At 34.2% G+C, this 23491-nt stretch overlaps 2 protein-coding genes across 4 annotated transcripts in view; one reads left to right on the plus strand and one right to left on the minus strand.

Annotated features, from left to right (window-relative positions):
- Positions 1 to 1005: 1005 nt before the first annotated feature.
- mxt (Eukaryotic translation initiation factor mextil) lies at positions 1006 to 15781 on the minus strand. 3 transcript variants are annotated; one of them, XM_090111628.1, is made up of 13 exons: positions 15538 to 15775; positions 15223 to 15347; positions 14982 to 15135; positions 14751 to 14904; positions 13914 to 14115; positions 12524 to 12595; positions 11876 to 11936; positions 10718 to 10859; positions 10100 to 10234; positions 8614 to 8803; positions 6531 to 6596; positions 4759 to 4880; positions 1006 to 2548 (listed from the first exon to the last, which is right to left on the minus strand). In XM_090111628.1, exons 1-13 carry the CDS (start codon positions 15543 to 15545, stop codon positions 2450 to 2452), a joined length of 1530 nt encoding a protein of 509 aa, XP_089967754.1. In that variant the 5' UTR covers positions 15546 to 15775; the 3' UTR covers positions 1006 to 2449. The 3 variants fall into 3 exon arrangements, with proteins under 3 accessions (XP_089967754.1, XP_089967762.1, XP_089967748.1); XM_090111636.1 differs by lacking the exon at positions 12524 to 12595 and having other exon boundaries at positions 15538 to 15776; XM_090111622.1 differs by lacking the exon at positions 1006 to 2548 and having other exon boundaries at positions 4603 to 4880; positions 15538 to 15781.
- Positions 15782 to 17691: 1910 nt separating this feature from the next.
- Piezo (piezo type mechanosensitive ion channel component) overlaps positions 17692 to 23491 on the plus strand; it is a 40676-nt gene continuing 34876 nt past the window's right edge. Inside the window, exons 1-2 of the mRNA XM_090111660.1 lie at positions 17692 to 17834; positions 18438 to 18508. Coding sequence (XP_089967786.1) covers positions 18445 to 18508 — 64 coding nt within the window. The 5' untranslated portion in view covers positions 17692 to 17834; positions 18438 to 18444. The remainder of the gene's footprint in view (positions 17835 to 18437; positions 18509 to 23491) is intronic.

Consider the following 23491-nt stretch of genomic DNA (forward strand, 5'->3'; position numbering starts at 1 on the left):
CCCGCGGCTTCGCTCGCGTAGAATTTGGTCTGCCATATTAAGTTACGTGTCTTTTATAAATAGGTACATTTTTCTTATGTAGTTCAGTCCACATCGTACATCCCAGATCGACGCCGACGCCGTTGGGCGCTCCCTTCAAGTCAATCATATCGTGCTATTCGGCCAAATTACTTAGTGTGAAAGAAAAAGTTTATCTACATTAAATACTTACATACCTATAGCGAGAATTGATAAGAGTTTGTTAATATACACTAATATTATGTGCATTGTAAAATAGTACGAAATTTAATAAAATTTATGGTTTTTCACAATTTTGGTCGTACTGGCTCGCACATGAAAGGTATATATTATATGCTTTCGCGGACTTTTATTTAGATCTACTTAGGTAATACAAACAATTCTGCGGTCCATCATCTTTATGTAACTCCATTGGTTTAGGCTGCGCACGCCAAGATAGCTCTAAGATGGAAGATTTTTTTCCGAATTAACCGACACGTATCGTTATAATGACCAAAATTAATAAAATCATTATAAATTTAGCCTATGTGTTATTCTGATGAATAGCCTATATTACTGTAATTTCATCTTAATCCGTCCAGTAGTTTTTTCGTGAAAGATTAACAAACATACACACACATACACATACATCCATCCTCACAAACTTTCGCATTTATAAATACTATAATTTATAATATTATAAGTAGGATTATGGTGAAAGTGTGTTTAGTAGTAGTATGTATGTATTTTTAATGCCACTTAAACAATAGCTAATGATTACTTGGAGCGAAACAAAAAAAAATAAGATAATTTATTAGTCTGCATTGGCTTATTTATTCACAGCAACTTTCTAATAATTTGATAAAATTTGGTAGTCGAGGTTTTAAATCATCTCATTTTGTACGTATTTTAATGTAGATATGTGTAGAAAAAAAAGTTGCATTCTGCAAAAAAGATAATGATGTGAAGAGGATTCTCTTTTAAATTAGGTAATAAATAAAACTCCAATTTATTATAAAATTTAGTATATCATAAATTTTCACAATATAGCCTTTGTAATTACTATACAACAAAAAAATGGACAAATATAAAATTTAAAGTTATAATACTTTCCAATGAGCACCGTTTTAAAACAAATTCATTTTCAATAGTACTTTTTTATAGAGATATATTCCAGAGTGTATACATACCTAAGTGCAGATTTTTATTCCATTTCCCCAGTGTAATGAAATGTGACATTTATATCAATGTGCACCAAATACAAATAAAATATATTATCAATCATAAAAACAGGCTTTTTAACTATATTAATTTCAAACGAAATCCATCTACAAATAAACTTTTTAATTTAATAGTTAATGAATAAAATAGTAGCATTGCTACAAATATAAAATATTATAAGGCTCTTTTAACAGCATCATAAACATATATAAATATGTATTAACAGTCTTAAAATATTTTTAATATTTTCCATCAGTTATTCGTGAAATATTTCTAAAGAATATAGGATAGCCTGGAACGACTGGAACTGGACTAGTTTTGTGATAATTTCACAATAAACTAATAATTAGCTGCCATAACTCATAGGTAAAATATTTTAAAGATCAACGAGATAATAATAAAAAAAACTGTATCTCAATATGAAATTTGCATGTAAATATATAATATAAAGATCAACGAAAGTTATACCATCCAGGCTTTTCCTTTGAAAATAAAATCTTACGACATATTGAGATATCTACTTGACAAGACTAGACACTAGATACAAGTTTGAATGAGTATACAAACACACAAAGAAATGCATGCATTCTTCTTAAAATAAATGGAATCACTCTATGATATAAGAAACTTAAATGTTCCTTCAGAGTATACACAACAAAAATATATTAAGAACATGCACATCGGACGTCTACGTTTTAAATTCCATTTCAATCATGTCTGCTTTAAACGCCACGTTATTTGTTCTATCGAAGATACTAAACACAGAGTAAATATTTAAGAGCAATGCATTAGTGTTGAAAGTATTACGAAAAGAGATCACATATTGCGGACGAAGAATTTTAACAACGCAACATATCTCTGCGTGATTACAATTTATCATTAGATCCACACTCATTATTTCGTAAATAATGGATTAAAAACTACATACTACGATATCCACATTAAATAAAATAAATATTTTGGTGAGCTAATACTTTTAGTGAGTAAAATATAAGTCCGCTATATTAGTATATCAAGCGCGTGAGAAATCTTCGAGAGACGGACAGGTCTTAGCTAGGCTATAGCGACAGGACTCTACGGGTAACCTAGCTCGAAAGCAAAGACACGGGTCTCGCGAATGACTAAATAAGGAGTGAAGCTGCTGGAAATGTATGCTCAGGCAACTGTGTGTGTCACTCGCGCACGTGTGTGTGTGTGTGTGAGGTGAGTGCGTGCGCGTGTGTGTGGGAGATTACTCTGGTTCGGGCGAGTCGGGCGCGTCTACGGCGGCGACGGTGACCGCAGCACGAACCTTCTTCAAATAACTGGCGCTGTCAAACTCCAGGCAACTCTGCAGATATCAATTGACCCAAATAATTTTTCTGATCACGTGTGTACGTCGTTAATGTAAAAATTTTCAACTTTCCCCGTGCAATCATGCACTTTTTGTTTTTCTATTTGAGATTGAATGTGCCTACTTTCTTACATATTTATCAGTGCTATTATAATACATACACTCAGATATCATTGAATACACTATATTAATATTCAAAGCGGTAAATCGTGCGACAGTATGAATTGTTAGATAGCTTCAAGCGTGCTAAGGAAATAGGTAACATTTTGTTTTGATTTATATTTCTTTTAGATGATGTCGTTCAGAGATTAGTGCGCGCTAATGTTAGAAGGGAAGCAAAAGAGTAAGCAAAGACGAATGCGTTTTTTAAGTTTTATATTTCAAGCAACAGACAATGACAAGAAAATAGAAATAACACTGGAAATTTTGATAACAAAACCGAAACTTTTAACAAAACGTAAACAAAATATAAGCATTATATTCAATAACAAACACGTTGCAGAGTATCCTGGTAAACCTCTACCTGTATTGTACCCCTCTCGAATATCCATTCTGTCCAAGCAGCATGAATATTTAAATCGGAATTAGTATCGCCGTCCCAGTACATATATACAGGGTGTCCCACTGTTGGTATACTAAGCTCAAAATAGGTTATAGTTTTGCATACGCTGAGTACGTAAAAAATACTTAAAAAATTCCAGACGCATTTTTTTTTCAAATAGATGAAATCTTAAACCTCTATGTGTATACCCATAACAAGCAACCCGCCCAGCTTTGCCACCAGCACGTGGGCTATCGTTTAAGATTATGTTTTCATAGACAAAATGCTCACATTAGAGAAGCGTTATATGCCGGCTGCGCGAAGCCAGAGAAGAAAACATGGATTTTCAGGAAAAATTTAGCTAAAAATTTTTGACGTAATTTTGTTGTTTAAGTATTTTTTTCATGATCAGTGTATGCAAACCTATAAGTCCCTTCGCGCTTAGTATACCAATAGTGTGACACCCTGTATAGTTATAAACATATTCAAAACATTTTGCATAAAAATTTATCAATAATCATCACAGAATACAATATCTATTAATACTATCATCAAAAAATCTTTATAATCACCATTAAACATATTGTGAATTTTCAATTCAGTCTTACAAACGGTCACAATATATTATTACCTACTTTAAAACAAATTAGGAACATTAAGTAATGAACAAATACATCGTCAGACTATAATTTTTTTAACGCTCTTACGCTTAATCAGACTCAAATAATTACAAACTAATAGGATCAGTCTTATTTAAAGTCGCTTAGGACTATTGAATGAAGTCAAGCTTATATCGTTAATTTATCCTTAGCAATCGGACTAGCCTACACCACACAGGATCGATAACATTCGAGTTTATTCTTAATTAATTCCTATCAATAAGTACACTGAGATTTCTTTCCTCCGAAAGTGGTGAAACCTGCGGCCCCTCATGCTCAAAACGCATTCAGTTGCGAGTGCAATTAGATGTTATAGAAATCGTGCATTCAATTTAAGCGAACATTCCAGAACGTGCTCGATCCGATACCGATAAGTTAATCTCGGCTGCCTAAAGAGGAGCCGGAAAACGTTACCCATTCATCAAAATTATAAATCCTCCTCAAAGATTATCCGGACATTTACTCACGAAACCCCGGTATAATACTTCAACCCACAATCGAGCACGTTTGTTATGTTAAATATTTTACACAAATGAAAGCTAGCGTTAGTTTCTTGGTTGTCATTTTTTGGTGCGTGGGAGAGGGGGTCGAGCGGGACGAACTCAATCTCCGGTCGGGGAAGGAAAGGCGTCTAAACTAGGGGGCGATCGCGAGGCGATTTGTAATCGAGCCTATAAAAGCCGAGCCAGATCTACTTGTTTCCACGTCCCGAAATCCTGTCCCATCTGCTATCCAGAATCTTTCACTGGTGCATCTAGCAAAGAAATTATATTCCTGAGCGTCAGAAAAGGTAATAGGGATATTCAAAACGCCTCGCGATCGCGTTCCCTAGTGGTAGGGGGGGGTCGCGCGCCGGCTGCCCCTCGCTAGTAGAAGTTGCGGCAGAGCAGCGCCGCCAGGTAGTTGGGGTGGTGCAGCGGCGGCCACACGCGGAAGGGCAGCAGGCGAGCGGGCGCGGGGCGCGCGGGCGGGGGCGGGGCGCGGGGGCGCGGCGCCGACAGCGTTACCTTGCGCGCGAGCTCCGGCGGGAACGACGCCAGCCCGGCCGGCGGCAGCTTGCTCAGCGGCGAGTCCGCGTACTGCACCAGCGTCTCGTACGTGTACACCTGCCGCGAGCCTGCGCCTGCACCTGCGCCGGGCCACACGTGTACGTGCGAATGCGAACAATTCGGTGCGCAATCATTGAGATATACATATGGAGACGACACCGCCTACATCACTTATGTTCCGCTCAACATACGCCATATGGCGTAACTGCACGCTCATTTTTTATTTGTTTTAAAGTAAAACGCATCAAATATGCCTTCGTGTGTGTTACGATATTCCACAAATAATACAAATAATACGGAAAAGTGCAAAGGAATAACTTTCATCGGTAAGTACCTAACTAGATAATAATTTTTAAAACTTAGAGCAAAAAATGGCGCACAGATTTTGTTCGTGGTGTCTCCCCCATACGTAGTAATATTATCTCAATGTTCTCAATACTCATCATTACCGACCCGAAACATTAGGTGTTTCCGGTCCGTATGTTGATTATGAAATACTGATTCGCTTTTTTGTAGCAAATGATATATTGTCATTTATCGTATTGCTGCAAGGAATGTCTACTAGTTAAGGTTCTATCATTTTTTTATTTTTCCGTAAGGAATGGTTGCTTTGTGCCAATTCTTGCTATTAATACAATATGAAACATTCATTTTGAAGCAAGATATATAATCATAAAAAGAAAATAAATATCTATTGTTAATTAGTTAATTAGTCACAAATGTTGCAAAATAATCTTGTTAGACTGACTTCTGCATTCTACACGAACGACAAACCATTCTAATATTAATCATTTTGCTAAATAATGATATTAAAAACAGTCTTATCACATTTTAAATTTAGAAGTCAAGTGATAAAACTGCATGCAGTTAATGGTTCTAATTTATATTAATCAAAATGTTGAAACGGAAAGCTATATTAGTTTTCACAATGCACAATAAACAAAGTGGTATTAAACAGACCTTGATAAATATTCACGTAATTTCTGGATTAATGTTAAAAACTTTATGATGTTTGTGTTCTTGTTGTTGTATATTATAAAAACATGAAGAGGCTATTAAACCTTCTAAATTCTCAAACTATGTATAAACCTTCTTACTTAATCATGTAACATTTCTAAATATGTAAGTATGCAGTAATGAAATAAAAATAATAAAATAGGTGAAATAAAACTGAATAAATGATTTTAATGAATATGATACGATTACATGTGTGTACGTGTGCCTGTCATATGTATAATTTCCGGCAAATAACTTGAACATCGATAGCGAGCGACATTAAAAGCGCAATTTTTCTTCGCGCATCGTAAATATTATTGCGACGAAATTAATGTGAAAGGTTACAATATTTAAACACACTTTTTTAAGTTTGAATACATACATTCAGAACCAAATCAATCTAAATAATTTTATATGGTTTAACTTAACCCAACCAGATATTTCAAAATTTTCATTAAAACTAATCGTTGACACGTTGCGTTGTACATCCTTACATTATTTCAGTGTGTCCAAACATTGCAACCGCAAACATCCATACAGAAGCAAAGCATACTCCTACGCACAACATCAACCATCGAACATTCCAGACGAGTGCCAGTCAACATCGAACATTCTAGAACACCATGGAACATTCTAGAAGGTGGCCGCTCGCGATCGAATGTTCTAGAAGGGTTCGCTCGCGATCAAATGTTCTAAAAGGGTGCCGCTCGCGATCGAATGTTCCAGAAGCTTACCTTGGTTCTTGTCGGTGGAGGTGGCGCGCGAGAAGCGCGGCCGGCGCGGCGCCGCCTCGCCGTCGCCTGCACACGCACAACGCACACTGTACACACGCGGCGCGACACCGCCGTGGACGGCACACATTCATCAACAATTATGTTGTTTTGTCCGTCAAAACATGCTAAATTGTACTTTTGCAGTTTGTTTGTTGTGTGTAAATAAAACATCGACTCGGGTGTTGTGTTATTTATTAATTGAAACATGTACAAGTGTGTGTGTAATATAGTTGAAATGAAATAAATGTCGAGATGTAGTGTACTTGGAATTAAAAGATTTTATTTATAGTGATAGTTTTACAACTTGTTATTTCTTTTTAGATGATAGAGTTGTTTTGATGACGTTTTGAATTTTGAAAACCAAGTGTGAAAGGTACCTGTTAATTTACGAAACATGTAATACCATAATTGTTCATGAATAATGAAACCGTCACTAGTTAATGTTATGGGCAGGTGAAACATTAATAATGGCCGATGATATAATGTTTAATTTGGAAAAACACGCTGCCATAACCCGTGTTTCATATAGTCTATGTGAAATGGTATAATAATAAATACACAATATACAATAATACATACTATAAAACAATTGATGAGAATTGAAATTCAACCACAATCTATGAATTACTGTTTCCAAACCCTACATGCTTCAGCCAGTCGCTAAGAGATATTCAAATAAATACCTTTATTATTATTGTAGCTGTATTATAGCACTCTTTGCATCTAAACAGCAGAATCTCGTCATGCTTCCTAGGTTAGTATAAACTCGAAGGCGCAAGAAAATTTTGTTTCAAACTTTATTTTCATGCAAGTATTATTATTAAATGTTTAAATTTAAATCCTTATAATAAATGTAAAATAGATCACTAGTATCACTTAAGACTTCAACAGTAAAAAAATCATTTAAAATACTTAGATTCCTATTTTCAAAAATTGCTTACTTCCGATGACGTCTTCAACTAAAAAAGAAGAGAAGTAGAAATATCCATTTAATATTATTTGTATAAATCAACCCGTATATGCCTAGAGATTATCTTATTGTGATAAGACATAATAAAATAATCCCTATGCAAATACAGATTCATCTAAACACTAACTAACCTAATACACAACAGTACAGCTATACACCTAACCACACATAGTTGACAACTAGTATTATGACGTCATCACTCACCCCCTCATACACATCGCTACAGCTAACAGTAAACACCGAGCTACGTCAGTCCGATGACGTCATCACTCACCCCCCTTCATACACATCAGCACAGCTAACATCGAACTACGCTAGCCGCATGACTCATTACGCACCCACTCATACATAATGACAATAGTGATCTGTTACTACGCCTAAACAGCTAACAGCGTTCCACCCCCCTTGATACACAGCGACACAGATAACAGTAACCAGCGAGTAGCATCAGTCCTACGACGATATGACCCTCCCCCCCCCCCCCCCCTACAGCGAAACAATAAACACTACCTTCATACACATCAGCACAGCTAACATCGAACTACGCTAGCCGCATGACTCATTACGCACCCACTCATACATAATGACAATAGTGATCTGTTACTACGCCTAAACAGCTAACAGCGTTCCACCCCCCTTGATACACAGCGACACAGATAACAGTAACCAGCGAGTAGCATCAGTCCTACGACGATATCACCCTCCCCCCCGCTACAGCGAAACAATAAACACTACCTTCATACACATCAGCACAGCTAACATCGAACTACGCTAGCCGCATGACTCATTACGCACCCCCATCCCCCTCATACACATCACAACACCTAAACAGCTCACACCGAGCTACGCCACGCCAGTCCGATGACGTCATCACCTTCATACACATCAGCACAGCTAACACCGAGCTACGCTAACACGATGACGTCATCACTGACCCCCTCATACACATCACTACACCTAAACAGCTAACACTGAGTTACGCCAATCCGCCCCCCCCCCCTTCCTACACATCGACACAACTAACAATAAACACCGAGCTACACTAGTCGCGTGACGTCACCACTGCACACGTACCTGCGTTGTCGTCCTGTTGCGGCGGCGCGAACACGTCGTCGTCATCAGCGCCGTTGAGCGCGGCGTCGTCGCGCAGCAGCAGCGCGGCGGCGGGCCGCTGCGACAGCGTGAAGAAGTCGCCCGAGCCCGCGCCCATCGCCTCCAGCGCACCCGCGCTCTCGAAGTACTCGTCCAACACCAGCTTCGCTGTCTGCGATCAAATAAATAAACATTCTTCATTAAATAAATAAATAAATAATTTGGAAAATCCAAAAGTGCACGCCTCATAATCTTTTTTAATAAATATTTATTAATTATTATTTTTGTTTATTTAATAACAATTAAACCACATCGAATCAGACCCTGAAAAATGAAAGGGTTCTATTCCTGAGCATACTCAAGCGTAAGAGAAAAAAAAAGACTCGATTAGTAAAGTATTTCGGTCGCTATCGTGTTAACAAGAAAAAGGATCCGCACATACAGACACACGGACGTCCAAGACAGAACTTTTTTAAACTGTTTTTTAACTAGTTTAAATAACAAAAATGACATCAAAAATATCATGAACGTTAAAAATAGTGTTTTTTCTTAATATGTGTGTGTATGTATTATCTTACAAGTGCAATGTATGATACATAAAGACATTTTAAGTTTGAAAAATCAGATGTTTTGCGCGAAGTGACAGTAGTACCCACCTCAACGCTTCGCTTATGAGGCGTGCAATATTATAGGACATTATTACACAAATCGACCTAGTCCCACAGTAAGCTCAATTAAGGCTTGTGTTGTGGGTACTAGGCGACGATAAATATAATCTTTATATAAAAATGAATCGCAAAATGTGTTGGTAAGCGCATAACTCGAGAACGGCTGAACCGATTTCGATAATTCTTTTTTTAATATATTCCTTGAAGTACGAGGATGGTTTTTATGTAGAGAAAACGTAAATATGTACCACGGGCGAAGCCGGGGCGGACCGCTAGTATTTAATAAATACATATTATATAGATAATAACACCCAGACCCAAGAACAAATAATTGAGTTCATCACACAAATATTTGCTTAACCAGGGTCGAAGTGTCGAACCCGGGACCGTCGGCTCAGTAGGCAGTTTCTTTACCACTGCGCCAACCGCGTCGTCGAAAAATAATTGACAAAAAAATGTTTACATTTTGAAATATTGAAGTCTCTGACTCCCAAACTAGGTATCTGTATGTCAGGAGTCAGCACCCTCTTCCAAAGAGTATTCAAGAAATGCCAATAAGAAAAATAAAAATAAAAATGTATAACAAACAAAAAAATAAAAGTAGAAATTATTGTTTTTCTCGGCATGCATGTGTGTGTTTTGGTGTTTAGGCCTTGTATGTGTGTGTGTGTGTGTTAAAAAAATTATATTCTTTCCTAATAACATTAGTTCCATTGCAGCTTTGAATAAACCATTTCATATTGGTGTCACCAAACACTTATCTACTTGAAATTATGTAAGGGAAGGCAAATAAAACTCACCTTAACGAGATCCAAATTGTTACCAGTGATCTTAATGGAATGTTGGCCAAAAGTCACAGTGTACTTATACTCTCCCAGGGCAGCATCGTTGGTAGAAAAGCTATGCAGCAGAGCCCTATTGTTATGCGGCGATTTCTGAAATATAACAGATTAAAATTGATATTATTTTCCCATCTTAGTAATATTTTATTGTATGATACATTCAAATTAATTAAACATAAAAAATGAGTAAAGCAAAATCATGTGATGTTTAGTTGTGTGGGCGGACTTATTATACAACAATGCAATTACATACTATAAAAACATTAATTCCAATACGACAAATTGCTTTCCCGCTTGCGTGCACGTCCGTTTCCACACTACTCGATTACCCACTTTTTTACAAAAATATTAATCGTACTTATATGAAAAATACATTAAATACAAACAAGATATCTATTCAAATTCAATAATATTCATACATAAAAATATCTTCTATAACTTTTGATAATAATAACTGATTAGTTACATGCTGAGAGCTGATATGATATTATATTACATATATGTAAAACGTTTAATTTTTTACCCAAACTCTACAAAATCTAATCAATAAAAGCTATACAAGCAAATAGAACGTACCTCTCTAGGGCGCACCGGTTCATCGGAACCGTTGGAGTCTAGCGAAGCGCGTGAAGCGCCGAGCCCGCCCTCGAGCGCGCCCTCCAGCCGGACGGGCGACGCGTTGCGGCGGATCGTGTCGCCGATCAGGTGTTTTGCGTGGCTATATCAATGTGTCTTTAGGTTATTTGCACAATATCTTTTAGAGCGATTAAAGAAATATAATACGACCAAGTAATTAAGACTACTAACTGTAGCTAACTACTCCAGCTGCTATGTGCAGTAGTTAGTAGTTACCGACAGCATAAGGGTGCTTTTGCACCAGAGATATGCGAGGATGCGTAGCAAGGGATGTGTTTGTAAAGAACCAATCATATCGCTTTACTATAAGTTCTTTAAATTGTATGTAAAATGTATTCGTATCATCGCGTTTCTCGTTATATTTTTTTTTCATGTTTTAATAAATTAATGAGATTCAAGTTATGTAATCACTACACGAGAAAATATATTATGATGATATTATAATATGTGATACGCAGGCTAAAAGGCTTATAATATGCAATAAACAATTACGTCAACAGAATCGTCATTTTGCCGTTCGCACGTAAAATTCTACAATGATTCATTATTCAGTCTATGCTATACTAAAATTATTCTCAAATAACCTGTGTTTATAAACGCAACAGCTAAAATCACGAAATCGTCGTATCCTTATAGAGCTTCATAACTCATGAGTCATTTACGCATTCCAGTTCATTAGCCACTGAAGCGTCAATTTCAAAACCGAGTAATATTACATTGCATCTAAGGCCATATCTGTCTTAGCGTGCAATATTAAGTCACGTTATTTTATCTCGTTTTTATTTTATCATAAACCTGTTAGTTACACGACAATACGTGGGCGAAAGAATGTATGTCAGACATAATATTCTAAATACCTTTTAGAAAAATCTTATCTATTATAACGCAAATCTAAAGATAAGGTCAGTTTCAGGGTTCTGTTTGAGCACAAAATTAGAAATTCTTTATTATAGAATCGAGTGATTAATAACATGAGTGAATTATGTCTGATTAATCTATCAATTAAGACTGATTAAATTAAATTGATTGTCAATTTTACTAACAACGATAAAAGTACCTGAGTTCTAATAAATAAAAGGAAAAAATATAACGACTTACTTTACATTCTCCTCATTGGGTCCAGTAATTTGCACCAATCGCTCTTTAGCTCCAGGGCTCACTGAAATCATTTCATTATTTATTTAATGTAAGGGTTATTATTCCATTGTGCGTGTTAGTTTTGTTACCATTTGGAAAAGCTTAAAGCTAAATGTGATTATATGGCGTGAGATTATTTAATGAAAGTTAATTTATTATTATTGATAACCTGGAACTGAATGAACTCCTCTATCAGAACCCTCGATCTTATTTTTATTTGTTTTCATACATAATAAATGGTAGTTTCGAATTGCCTATCTATCATAAATGAGCGAGCATGGGCAAGACAAGAGCGGATTTGTTTTAATAATAATTATTTACAGCAATTCATTATTTTTTTTTAAGATGGAGCATGGACTTACATTTTACTTCTTTCATTATTTTTAAGATCTCTTTATTATTACGTTAACGAAACATTTAAATTCTGGCGACTTAAATTTCGCCGAGGATAAATATTTCGTAATATCATAATTTTTTTCCAGTGGCAACCCTATCATAAAAATATTCTCGATCATTTTAGATAGTTAGGGGGAAAGCATAGAGACAGGAAGGTTCCAGAACACCATGCTAAGCGTCGCACAGCCCCACACCGTCACCGTGCATTCATACCTCTCTGAAAGGATATTATTGTATCACTTAGCTCCTCGATCATGTGCACCCGCCTGCCCTTGATACCCATCACTGGAAACCCAAAATCAAACTTCAGACACATTCGCAAACTTACCGAATAACCTCAATTGGGGTAGAGTTCTCCCAAAATAATAGTGGTGTGGAATTGAGCCTATACTCTTGTTAAATATGCGATTTGTTTTATTTTTAAGGGTTTAAAAATTTTCTTAGCATGTAATTTATATGGACATTAAAAAGAAGTAGACATATTCATAAGATGTATCATCATATAAATGTTATTAATTAATTATATATATTATAATATATTTCTTCATATCTTTTCTTATAAGATTAAAAATTAATAAGAAATTAAAATGTAAAAGAATTTAAAATTACTAATTATCAACATGCACAATTTAAACTACAGAATAATTAATTAAAATATAATTGATTTTAATCATGCACTATAAATAACAAAAGTTACATGCATTTTGTTTTCTAATAAGAATGCAATCTGGATGCAATACCAACAAGAAAAATTATTTCAACTTTGTTGACCTAATGGCATAAGTATATTTATTTTATTTCAATTCAAAGAATTTTACTATACCTTACAACTACATAAACCATTGTTCTAACAGCCTGATATAATATTTAAAATATAAAAATGATTTAAATAACACAATCAAATGTTTATGAAGTTCAAACCTTATCAAATACTTTTTTGTAATTGATAATGGTCCGGGAGCCAGCAGCAGATTTTATGACCAAGTTCCTCTCAAGTGGTAATTAGTAAAATGCATCAAAGTATAGTATTATGAAGCCTCGTGAACGTCAGCTGGAGCTCGGTTGGGGGGAAGAGCGGTTGTAGCCTCCCGTATCAGCTGACGGTTTTTCCACCAAGATACAGCCAGCTGACATATATATTTATCCACAGTTACATATAAGCTATCATCAGGTAAATTTTTGTTTGAGAGGAAATAACGGAAAATAAATTTTTCTTTAAATTTAACTTTCATGTTCAAGACACCAGCTGACGTATAATACACCATGTTGTAACCAGCTGACTATTTTTTTTCGTTGAGATATTGGGTTAGCTACAATTTGACAAATTTTTAGCTGAGAGGAAATGAATGAATGAATGTATTTTTTTCCTATGTGCGTGGGAGGCTACAATCGCTCACCCCCCCAACCGAGCGCCAGCTGACGTTCACGAGGCTTTATAATACTATACTCTCATGCGTCTGACGAATTATCTCTTGAGAGGAAATAGTTAACCAAATTTGCACCTGGCTCCCTAACCATAAACTGAAAAGATGCACATTTATTTAAATAAAAAAAAATTTCATCAAATCGTTTTTCTACATAATTATTGAAAATATTCACATACCTTTTCCAGAATCAGCATTTCGAATAACAACCTCATCCTTGGAGTAATTCTTTCCGGGTATCTTAGTGGGCTTGGGGAACTTTCCGGAGGGCTTGATCACTTCACCGGGTCCCAGCAGGGTCGGCGGCTCGGCGGGCGCAGCCAGCGTCGGGGACACCGAGCCACCGGACCCCGCACCCTCCATTGTTGGCACCAAGAGTGGCTATAACATTATGACATTTTGTAGTGCTAGGTGAAACCAGAAAATTATTTAATTTTAACCCATTGAGCCCCAAGGCGCCCGATCGGTCCCAGACACAATAGATTTTCCATTGTGTCTGGTTCTGGGGCTAGAAAGATTAATGATATTGGATGATATTATTTTATCCTTTGTTTTGTTGCCTCTTGACAAAACTGCATTTAATTGTTTAGATTTTGAAATGAAGCACACAATAGACTAGTTCCACTTATATTAACCTATAAATAAAACATTTATAACATGTTTTGGTGAGAATAAATTGTTGCTTCCAATTGAAATTCATCGATTTTTGTACATAAATCATTATAATTCTAATACAGTGTTAAAATTAATAAATAGATAATAAACCAAAGTTTTTATTATTTAGGCATGCCAATTGCCAGTATCCAATGTGTGATCTAGACATACATAATATATTTAATTGTGGTTGTAACCTAATTTTTAGTAAGCATGTATCATTGCTTAAATAAATGTGAAATCTGTAGGTTTATGGACTTATTTATACATTTCATGTTAGTTACAATTGTAAATAGCTAAGTGGTAGAACATACTATCTCCATCTCTTTATATAGATAAGAAGTGTCAGAGCAATTATTTACCTCTGCGTGGGTGCCACGGTGTCGGTAGTATTGACTCATATAATCCGAACCCTGCCAGTGTTTAGCGCGCAACTCAATTAACTCAAGCAAATGAAGTCGAGTTTTTTTATCAAGTCGCTCATCCTGGGATCCATTGCGGAACACAACAAAATACCTGCAAAATAATACTTTTTTAGTTTTTTCTTGCTCCTAATCGAATTATTTATTTACTTAAATAAAATTTTACCATACCTGTCTAAGAAGTCTTTATACAATGCCTCTAGTTGAGCTCCATAGAGTTTCAAATTGGAATACATAGTGGAAACATTACTTTGAAGAGCCCGATCAAAATTCCCCTGCATCATTTGATAAGCAACTGCCTCCGTCAGTACTATTAGGTCATCAACTACAAAATAATTATAAGTTAGAATTAGAACAAATATTTATTTTTAAATTTAAAGTATGATAAATTATAATCCAATAAGATTCTTACCAGAATTTATTTTAACATCTAATACCGAGTTGCGGTTATGTGCAGAACTAGTCGTCGATTTAAGGGGTCTGGGAACTTCAAGTTTTTTGACTGTGCGGGTCATTTTCGTTAGAGACGACATGGTGCTGTTGGTAAATAAACCGAAAACATTTTTATTTTGTAGCAGAAAAAAAATCATTTGTTTCTAAAATGTGACGTGACGATTAATAATTGAACAATTTTAGCGAAACATTCGTATGTAACCTTGTCATAATTTATTCATAGCTAATGAAACAATGAACAGGAACCAGGCTATCATAAAAATGGGCAACTCACTCATCCATGGCGACTGGAGTTTTTTGTAATGTACACAAACTGAAACCACTATTATCGGCAAAAAGCGTGAAAAGTGAAAGTGATGACAATAATCCTAGCGAATAAATTCGGAACAAATCCAATACGTGTTCATTACTCGTAAAATTAGTTTTTCTTGAAATATAAAAGTATATGTGAAAAAATTTAGACTTTTTGAAAGATGTGATATTTTACTCGATGATATACATTTAGACAAAACAATTGAAAACTATAGAACACTATGAAATAAGAAATAAACAAGAAAACTCACCTGGCTACGCCATTAATTCGCAATAAAAATAAATTTAGTGCAGTGACGTTCAATCGTTCACTCCACACTTTTACATGTAAAAAATTACCAAAATTTAATTATTTATTTATAACATTATTTAATAGTAATATCAATTACAATAAAACCTTTTTTTGTAAAAATTAAAAATAAATACTATTTGAAAATAATTATAAAAATCGATATTTCAGTATCGCTTTAGTACCGTATCGATAAGCTTTATTGCATGATTTACTCAGTGTTATATAGCTATTTTTGATAGGCAATCTATAATACCATGATCATAGAATTCATAATCAGAAAATATAATATTTTAATAAAATATTTATATATTTTTTATATCGAAATCGGTAAATTTACGGTTTTAGCACCGTGCATCACAGCTGCTTACTGTCAAGTAAACGTCAGCAGTCGCCAGTCAGCTGTCAGTCAAACAAAAAATGGTGCAAGTGTCACTGGAGAATTGGAGGATGAGGGTCGTGTTTTGGTTCATATTATGATCACAGAGCAAGTAATATAGTAAGAGACGGCACTCAGTACTACGATTTCGAGCTCACGCACACATATGCATGTATTACTTAGGTCAAATCTTAAATACCAACCTATGAAAAGTTTACGTCAAACATGACCCACATTGCTGCCAACATTTAAAAGTTGTCGTTGCTAGTGATGTCTCTTTATGAGTGCTAGTATCGATAAAACTTCATATCGATATCGATAAAATTATCGATGCTGGGTAACAGCACTACTAATTATTCTCATCCATATTCAAATTAAGGGAAATTAAAAATAAAACACCAACAATGTAGATCAATAAGTTTATTATAATATTAATTATTTAATAACATTTTTATATAATATTAAAACACACTATTATCAGCAAAAATCTTGCAAAAATTGATAATTCCATTTGAATTTTACTGAATATCTTTATTTAGGCATGTAGGACTTAATTCGGCTTAAATATTATGTGAATACAACTAGATTCACATTTTATACTTTTCCTTGAAATATTTTGCGGGATTTCTATTAAATCTCGTTCTAAATTTCGATACCAATATATCGTTGCCGTTCGGATCGCCATATTGAAATTGTATATGAAGAAGCCGTTGTTTTCTTTGGACATAATAATATCTCCTCTCCAATTGATTCTACAGCCAGAACATGACGTATTAGAGACGTTTTCTCATAAATTGTTTTGTAATTATTATGTTTTATCTTCCATATAGAACAGTCATTGGGTACATATTGCAAATATTTAGTCACAAATCACAATTATCTACACACAAAGATTACGTTGTTTAGACAATATAACACTTTTTCTTCTTTTTACACTTTTGGCAGAAATATTACAAATTAAATAGTTCAATTATAACTGAGTAAATAACAAAATCTACGATATACGAAGAACAAATTTTGTTTAACAACCATCAAAACAATAAAATAAAACGCCATTTTGAATTCAAATTTCAAACAACAAATCAACATCAAGACGTTGTCTATGCTTAAGTCTTAACCATTGACAAGAAATCGAAGAAAGAAAGAAATAATTTATTATTGTACTAGCTAAAAATTAAAATGTACAAAAATAAGGTTTAAAAAAAAAGAAGAAATAATAATAAATAAGTAAAACTAAAATATTAAATCTTTTATTATATGATTACATCGGAGAGGCCAACATTAGAAATATTTTTATTTTTTCTAAATGTTGGCAGGCCAGACTTGACCTTAGGTCTTGGAAAAGTACAAAATAATTTGAACTCTATGTCAATTGAATGAAGTTTAAAATTGCTTGATAATGTAAGCCTAACCAAAACGATGTTCTAAGTGTCGACCCACTGATTATGATTTATTAATGATGTAAATAAAATGATAAAACAGTGTTTTAAATTAAAAAATAAAAAACTTCTATATAATGACTATAAGTTTAAAGTGAAGTGTGTTTTTCAAAGTGGATTTTGTTTAGTTTAGATACGTAGTTCATGTAAAGGTACTTATTTATTCTTATTTTTAACGGCATATTTTTATCTTCATTTATATTATTTTTATAATGTAAAATATTACAATTATTTCATGTGTGCAAAACTTCTGATAACCATACCTTTGAAAGAGTAAGCTTTTCATTTTTTAATAGCATTTGAGTTATTTTTTTATTAAAAAAATTAGATTTATATTTATTCGCAACTTTCAAAGCAACTTTTTACTTACCTCTGCCTTCTTATATTGTCCATATTTCGTTAGAATTCAAGACACTATTCAATTTATTTTGTTATTGCATTCAACAATCTTATTTCCTATATGTATTACAATTAAATTTCAAAAAAAATGTTTTTTTTAAAGAGTGAAACAGAGATGGAACATTTATAGATTAAAATAATCATCATTATCTTTATATGTAGTACAAAGCTTATTTTTATATACTTATTATTTTATTTTTTTAAGACATTTTAATTGTTATAAAATTACCTTTGTACCACTGTATGTAATTAAAATTCAATCCAATTAAAAGCTTGATTGATATTTCCCAATAGTAGTAAAAATTACATGATTGCAATTGTTAGATATCCTTTTAATTTTTTTTGTTTTGTTTCAGCACCACCATGCATAAATACTACCTGTCCTTGTTGCTGGTGCGATTAGTGCTGCCAGCAGCATTCCTTTTGAGTAAGTGAAATTTAAAACATATAAATTTGCATACAATTTCCCATATTTCTTTACATTCATCTTTAATATTATTTAATTTAAAAAAAAGGAACAAGATACAACAACAACATCATTTCAAAATTATGTACCTACTTATAAATCAGTGCTAAATATTTGAGTTTATGCTTTTTGTGTGTTAGTTAGAAATATATTGTGATTCAATATTATGTTCTTATCAATGCATAACCATTCTTGTCATAGAACTCCACTACATATTTATATATAAGTTTTACATTACTGTGTAGTGTGTATGACCCAGATCAGATTATAATTTCGAAGGAGTTAAAAAAAGTAAAATGACTACAAGTTCATAAAATAATAGTTACTTATTATAAGAAATACATTAATGAAATAAGCTTCCAAAAGATTAAGGGGAAGTTCTTTATCAAGCAGTGTAACAGCATAATATGAAAAAAAAAATTGTTAATGAGAATTAGGCTGGTTTTCGCTTTGTGCATTTTAATTTCTTTTCTTATTTGTGGGAGGTTTTTACCCCCAAAATCCTTCCCCCTGCTATCCATGTATATGTTTGTAAACATTTATGGATTTCATAAGCTTTTAATTGTGTATGAGGAGATAAATGTTATCAATCACATTGTTATCTCTGGGTAGTTGAAAATGTGACATACTTTCTTGAACTTTTATGATTTGTTTGAACTGTTTGAGAAACAATAAATATTTCCTGGGCGTTTAAGTTAAATAAGATTTTCCATTTACTTTAAATGTTTAAATAATAACTTCTAAGACATATTAAATTTAAATACGATTTTTATTTAAGTAAATTTAATTTCACCTCGGTTTATAAATTTGGTGGGGGTTAAATAAAATCCCACGACGTCTCACCAGGGAAGAGGGAAAAAAATAGAAAAAAATAATTTGGAAAATCCAAAAGTGCACGCCTCATAATTTTTTTTTAATAAATATTTATTAATTATTATTTTTGTTTATTTAATAACAATTAAACCACATCGAATCAGACCCTGAAAAATGAAAGGGTTCTATTCCTGAGCATACTCAAGCGTAAGAGAAAAAAAAAGACTCGATTAGTAAAGTATTTCGGTCGCTATCGTGTTAACAAGAAAAAGGATCCACACATACAGACACACGGACGTCCAAGACAGAACTTTTTTAACTGTTTTTTAACTAGTTTAAATAACAAAAATGACATCAAAAATATCATGAACGTTAAAAATAGTGTTTTTTCTTAATATGTGTGTGTATGTATTATCTTACAAGTGCAATGTATGATACATAAAGACATTTTAAGTTTGAAAAATCAGATGTTTTGCGCGAAGTGACAGTAGTACCCACCTCAACGCTTCGCTTATGAGGCGTGCAAAAACACCTCACATAGTTTATGGACGCCCCCAATTGCGAAAGTTTGTGATTATGGATAGATGTTTTAACAAAACTTTTTCCTCTTTCACGAAAATATTACTGGACGGATTTAGATGAAACTTTACAATAATATGGATTATACAAATAATACATGAGCTAAAGAAAAACTTGATTCCAGAACGCACGGCTCAGCTTGTTCCATTCTACTTCTATAAAAAATCTCTTACAATTCTTAAAGTGTAAATTATTTCGTAAGATCTAGTAGGTATACTATGATAGACACTGGATAACCAGAAACATTCATAATGCAGCTATTAATTACGGCAATCCTAGAACCCGAATCAAATTAAGGTCATCTATTATTAATAGTAGATATAAAATTACAATCGATTTTTCCCGGATCTTTCACAAAGCGACATGTATTGGACGGTATTTCAGCCTCTTCAGTTTGAATTCCCGAAATAAACATTACGATCAATCTGTTTTAAAATATGAGGCGATAAAAATCTCAAATGTTTAACTTATTTATACATAAATACATCTGTAATAGTACATACTATCTCGATGTCTGTAATACGTGTTAACGTAATATCTTAGTAAATAAATCACTTTGAAAAGATTTATTAAAGGCAATATCTAAGCTTATTTTGTCACGAGTTAGATAAATGTAATGCTGTGGTATTTATACAATTTTTAAGTGATTATTACTGTTAAATCATTATGATCTTCTAAATCTTTATAATCATGAAATCGTATCTATATCTCATTAGAAAAAAGAAGATTTAAACACTACTTTATCCCTGAAACAAGGATCGTGTTTTGCAATAACGCCGATAGCTGCTATATCAAAAGAAAGGTTACAGAAAAAAATAGCGTAAACTTTACATTTTTATTAATATTGTAATTCAAATCTGTTTGATAATAATAATGTCGCATTGCGGGGAAGGAATAATGTATCCTCAGGGCGCGTCATTTTGGGTGCGTCCTAGCGATATGTATTTCGACCTGACCGAGTTGTCGTGGCCTACACGAGACCTTTGATTACTCCGCCAAATTGCACGCCCCCTTATGATTGCGTGATCGCAAACCGTGGCGGCGCTTGTTGACTCGATGGTTGTAACGTGTAAAGTTTGTACGCACTTAATAGTAGCAAAACTGTTTCATAAAGCTTGACAGGCATAATTGATTATTATGAAATATTGTAGCATTTCTCCTGATTGAAGAGTCCAGATTTTTTATAGCGAATTATAAAGAATGACTTTGATCGTACTTCTTCGCATCATATATAGGTACCTAGTTAGGTACTGCAACGGCTAGAGCTGTACAAAGTATGATTTGGGACTCGTTTACTTAACTAATGGACCACGCCTGTCTGCACCTTGTCCTTAATTAAATGTCTGGCCATCCATTTCGAAGACTACAAGTTTAAACAATAAACTTCACTACACTACACATAAATCTATTGGATACAAAACATTTTCAAGCAGATAGTCCTGAAAGTACATAGATTAATATCTGTATATTGTGTTAATATTATACGATAAATACTGAATAACGTTAGTGTTTATGACATTTATTTTGCCATGTTTGTACACAGATTGATTCCTTAAATTGAATTATCTTTTTTATCTGATGCTAGGTAAGGTCACTTGTGATGTACAATTACATTGTCTGAATTGTCCATTTAATTAACCCTCGTTACGTTTGGTGTTAATATGGAATCTACTGGCATTATAAAATAAAATTGAAGTTTTAAAATGGATGTGTTTATAATCTGATCAAACCAGGAGAAACAAACTGACACAGATGTTATTTTAATGTATGAGTTATTAGCCGCGTCCAGACCGGCTGAGCGCGGCTCGCGAGCCGCGCTCAGACTTCCTGCTCGCGAGCCGTGGCACCAGAGCTATTTGTGAAAAGTTCCGAGCCGCGCTCGCGAGCCAAGGTGAGCCGGTTTGAGCATTCAGTTTATCTCCGTATAACCACAGACTAATAATAATATACTACGGTATAACGATGGAAAACCACGTTTTATTAGCTTCTGCGGCGCTTGTGTTGTCTGGATATATCATAAAAAAAAGAAAAAAGAAACAAAAAATCTGGATTAAAAAATTGTACCAAAACCGAAACCAATACGGTAACAGTTTGTTAAAGGAACAGGAATTCGCTTGTTTTTATTTAAATGATCTGGATCTTTCGAATCCCATAACATTTTGAAGCTTCCGTAAAGTTGTATTAAGCGAATACTGTCTTCTTTATCCATTTTTGATTCTGGCTCGCGAGCGTCGTTATGTCCGTCCACACCGGGCGAGCCGCTCGGACTGAGCCGCCTTTGAGCATCGCCAAAAACCGACAACGCATGGCTCGGGGTCGAGCGGCGCTCGGCCGAGCCAACGTGCGCCCGAGGAAGCCCGAGCGCCGTCCACACCGGCCGAGCTATTGGCTCGCGAGCGGGACTCGCGAGCCGCGCTCGGTCGGTCTGGACGCGGCTATTGACCGCAACGTTTACACATTTGAATCCTCATTTCGCCTCTACAATATTATATGTAGTTCCACATTTTTTCAAGACATTTTAGCTCTTCGTGCCAAATTGGAAAAGATAAGCCGATTTCTGAATAAAAAATAAAGATTGTCACATTAAATAACTGGGCTTTCGTTAGTTGGCCTTAGTTGGCCTTAGTTGGCCTATGTAATTTCCAAAATAAGGTGAATTATCGTAAGTTATTTTATTGAATATTTCATTCTCTTACTTTGTCCAGCTGCAGTGTCATACCAAGTGACAAGATATTGTAAACACACCTTTACATTACTTTCATAATATAAAACAAGTTGCAAACACGACACCGCACCGGGAGCTAAATAAAATTAATTAAACTCCTGGACCTTTCTATGTAATGACGGCAATGGTATCAACTGTCACGCAATCTTCATTTGCTTCAATGCCGACAGCCGACTATTACCATAAGTTCTAAAAAATCTCTAGGTCCCCTCCCTGTAATATCTATATTACTGACCATATGATAGTAGGTATGCATCATAAATGTTAATCAATTTGAATTAAGTAACTTTTAAAAGTTATCAATGGAATAATGGAAATAATCGAAAAGTCTTCAATGCATGTGTTACAACTGTTACAAGGTTGTAATTAGAAACGACTGCGTCGATTAACATTTCGATTTCTTAGGTGGATACCATGCTTAGTGCTTACAATTCAACTTATTTCAATGAACTTATTTGCTTAAAAATATTTAACAAGTCATACCTAATTGATGGAAATCCTTTATGTCCAACTAAAACACAAACATTTATATTCTATTCAATAAGACTTCTTCTAAAAGCACTTTTGAAACTTCTTAACATATTTTACCATTTACAACCGATTCTAAAAGCAGTTTCTATGGAGAAGAACCAGCAAGAAACTCCGTAGTTGATCTTCCTTTAAAATCATCCCAATAATATATACTCTTAAAAAATTTGCTACTAGCTCTACCTCTACTCTTATTGTGTCCGATTGTAATTGTCCTATATTTAAATAAGAATTCTTTATCGGGCAACCTCAATTAGAAAGTTCGTTAAGAATAGAATGGTTCGGAATTAAAGAGAATC

The sequence above is a fragment of the Colias eurytheme genome, chromosome 2 (genome assembly GCF_061535395.1).
Source record: "Colias eurytheme isolate Ceu_HAF_F1 chromosome 2, ilColEury1 Martin Lab GWU primary, whole genome shotgun sequence".
NCBI classification, from domain to species: domain Eukaryota; kingdom Metazoa; phylum Arthropoda; class Insecta; order Lepidoptera; family Pieridae; genus Colias; species Colias eurytheme.

What these genes read in the sequence shown, in the direction of transcription:
- mxt (XM_090111622.1), bottom strand. An exon ending in AGATGTTAAAATAAATTCTG is followed by an intron (nt 15,136 to 15,222) that starts GTAAGAATCTTA and finishes ATTATTTTGTAG; the next exon opens with TTGATGACCTAATAGTACTG. An exon ending in GCAACAGGACGACAACGCAG is followed by an intron (nt 6,597 to 8,613) that starts GTACGTGTGCAG and finishes GTGCGTGTGCAG; the next exon opens with GCGACGGCGAGGCGGCGCCG.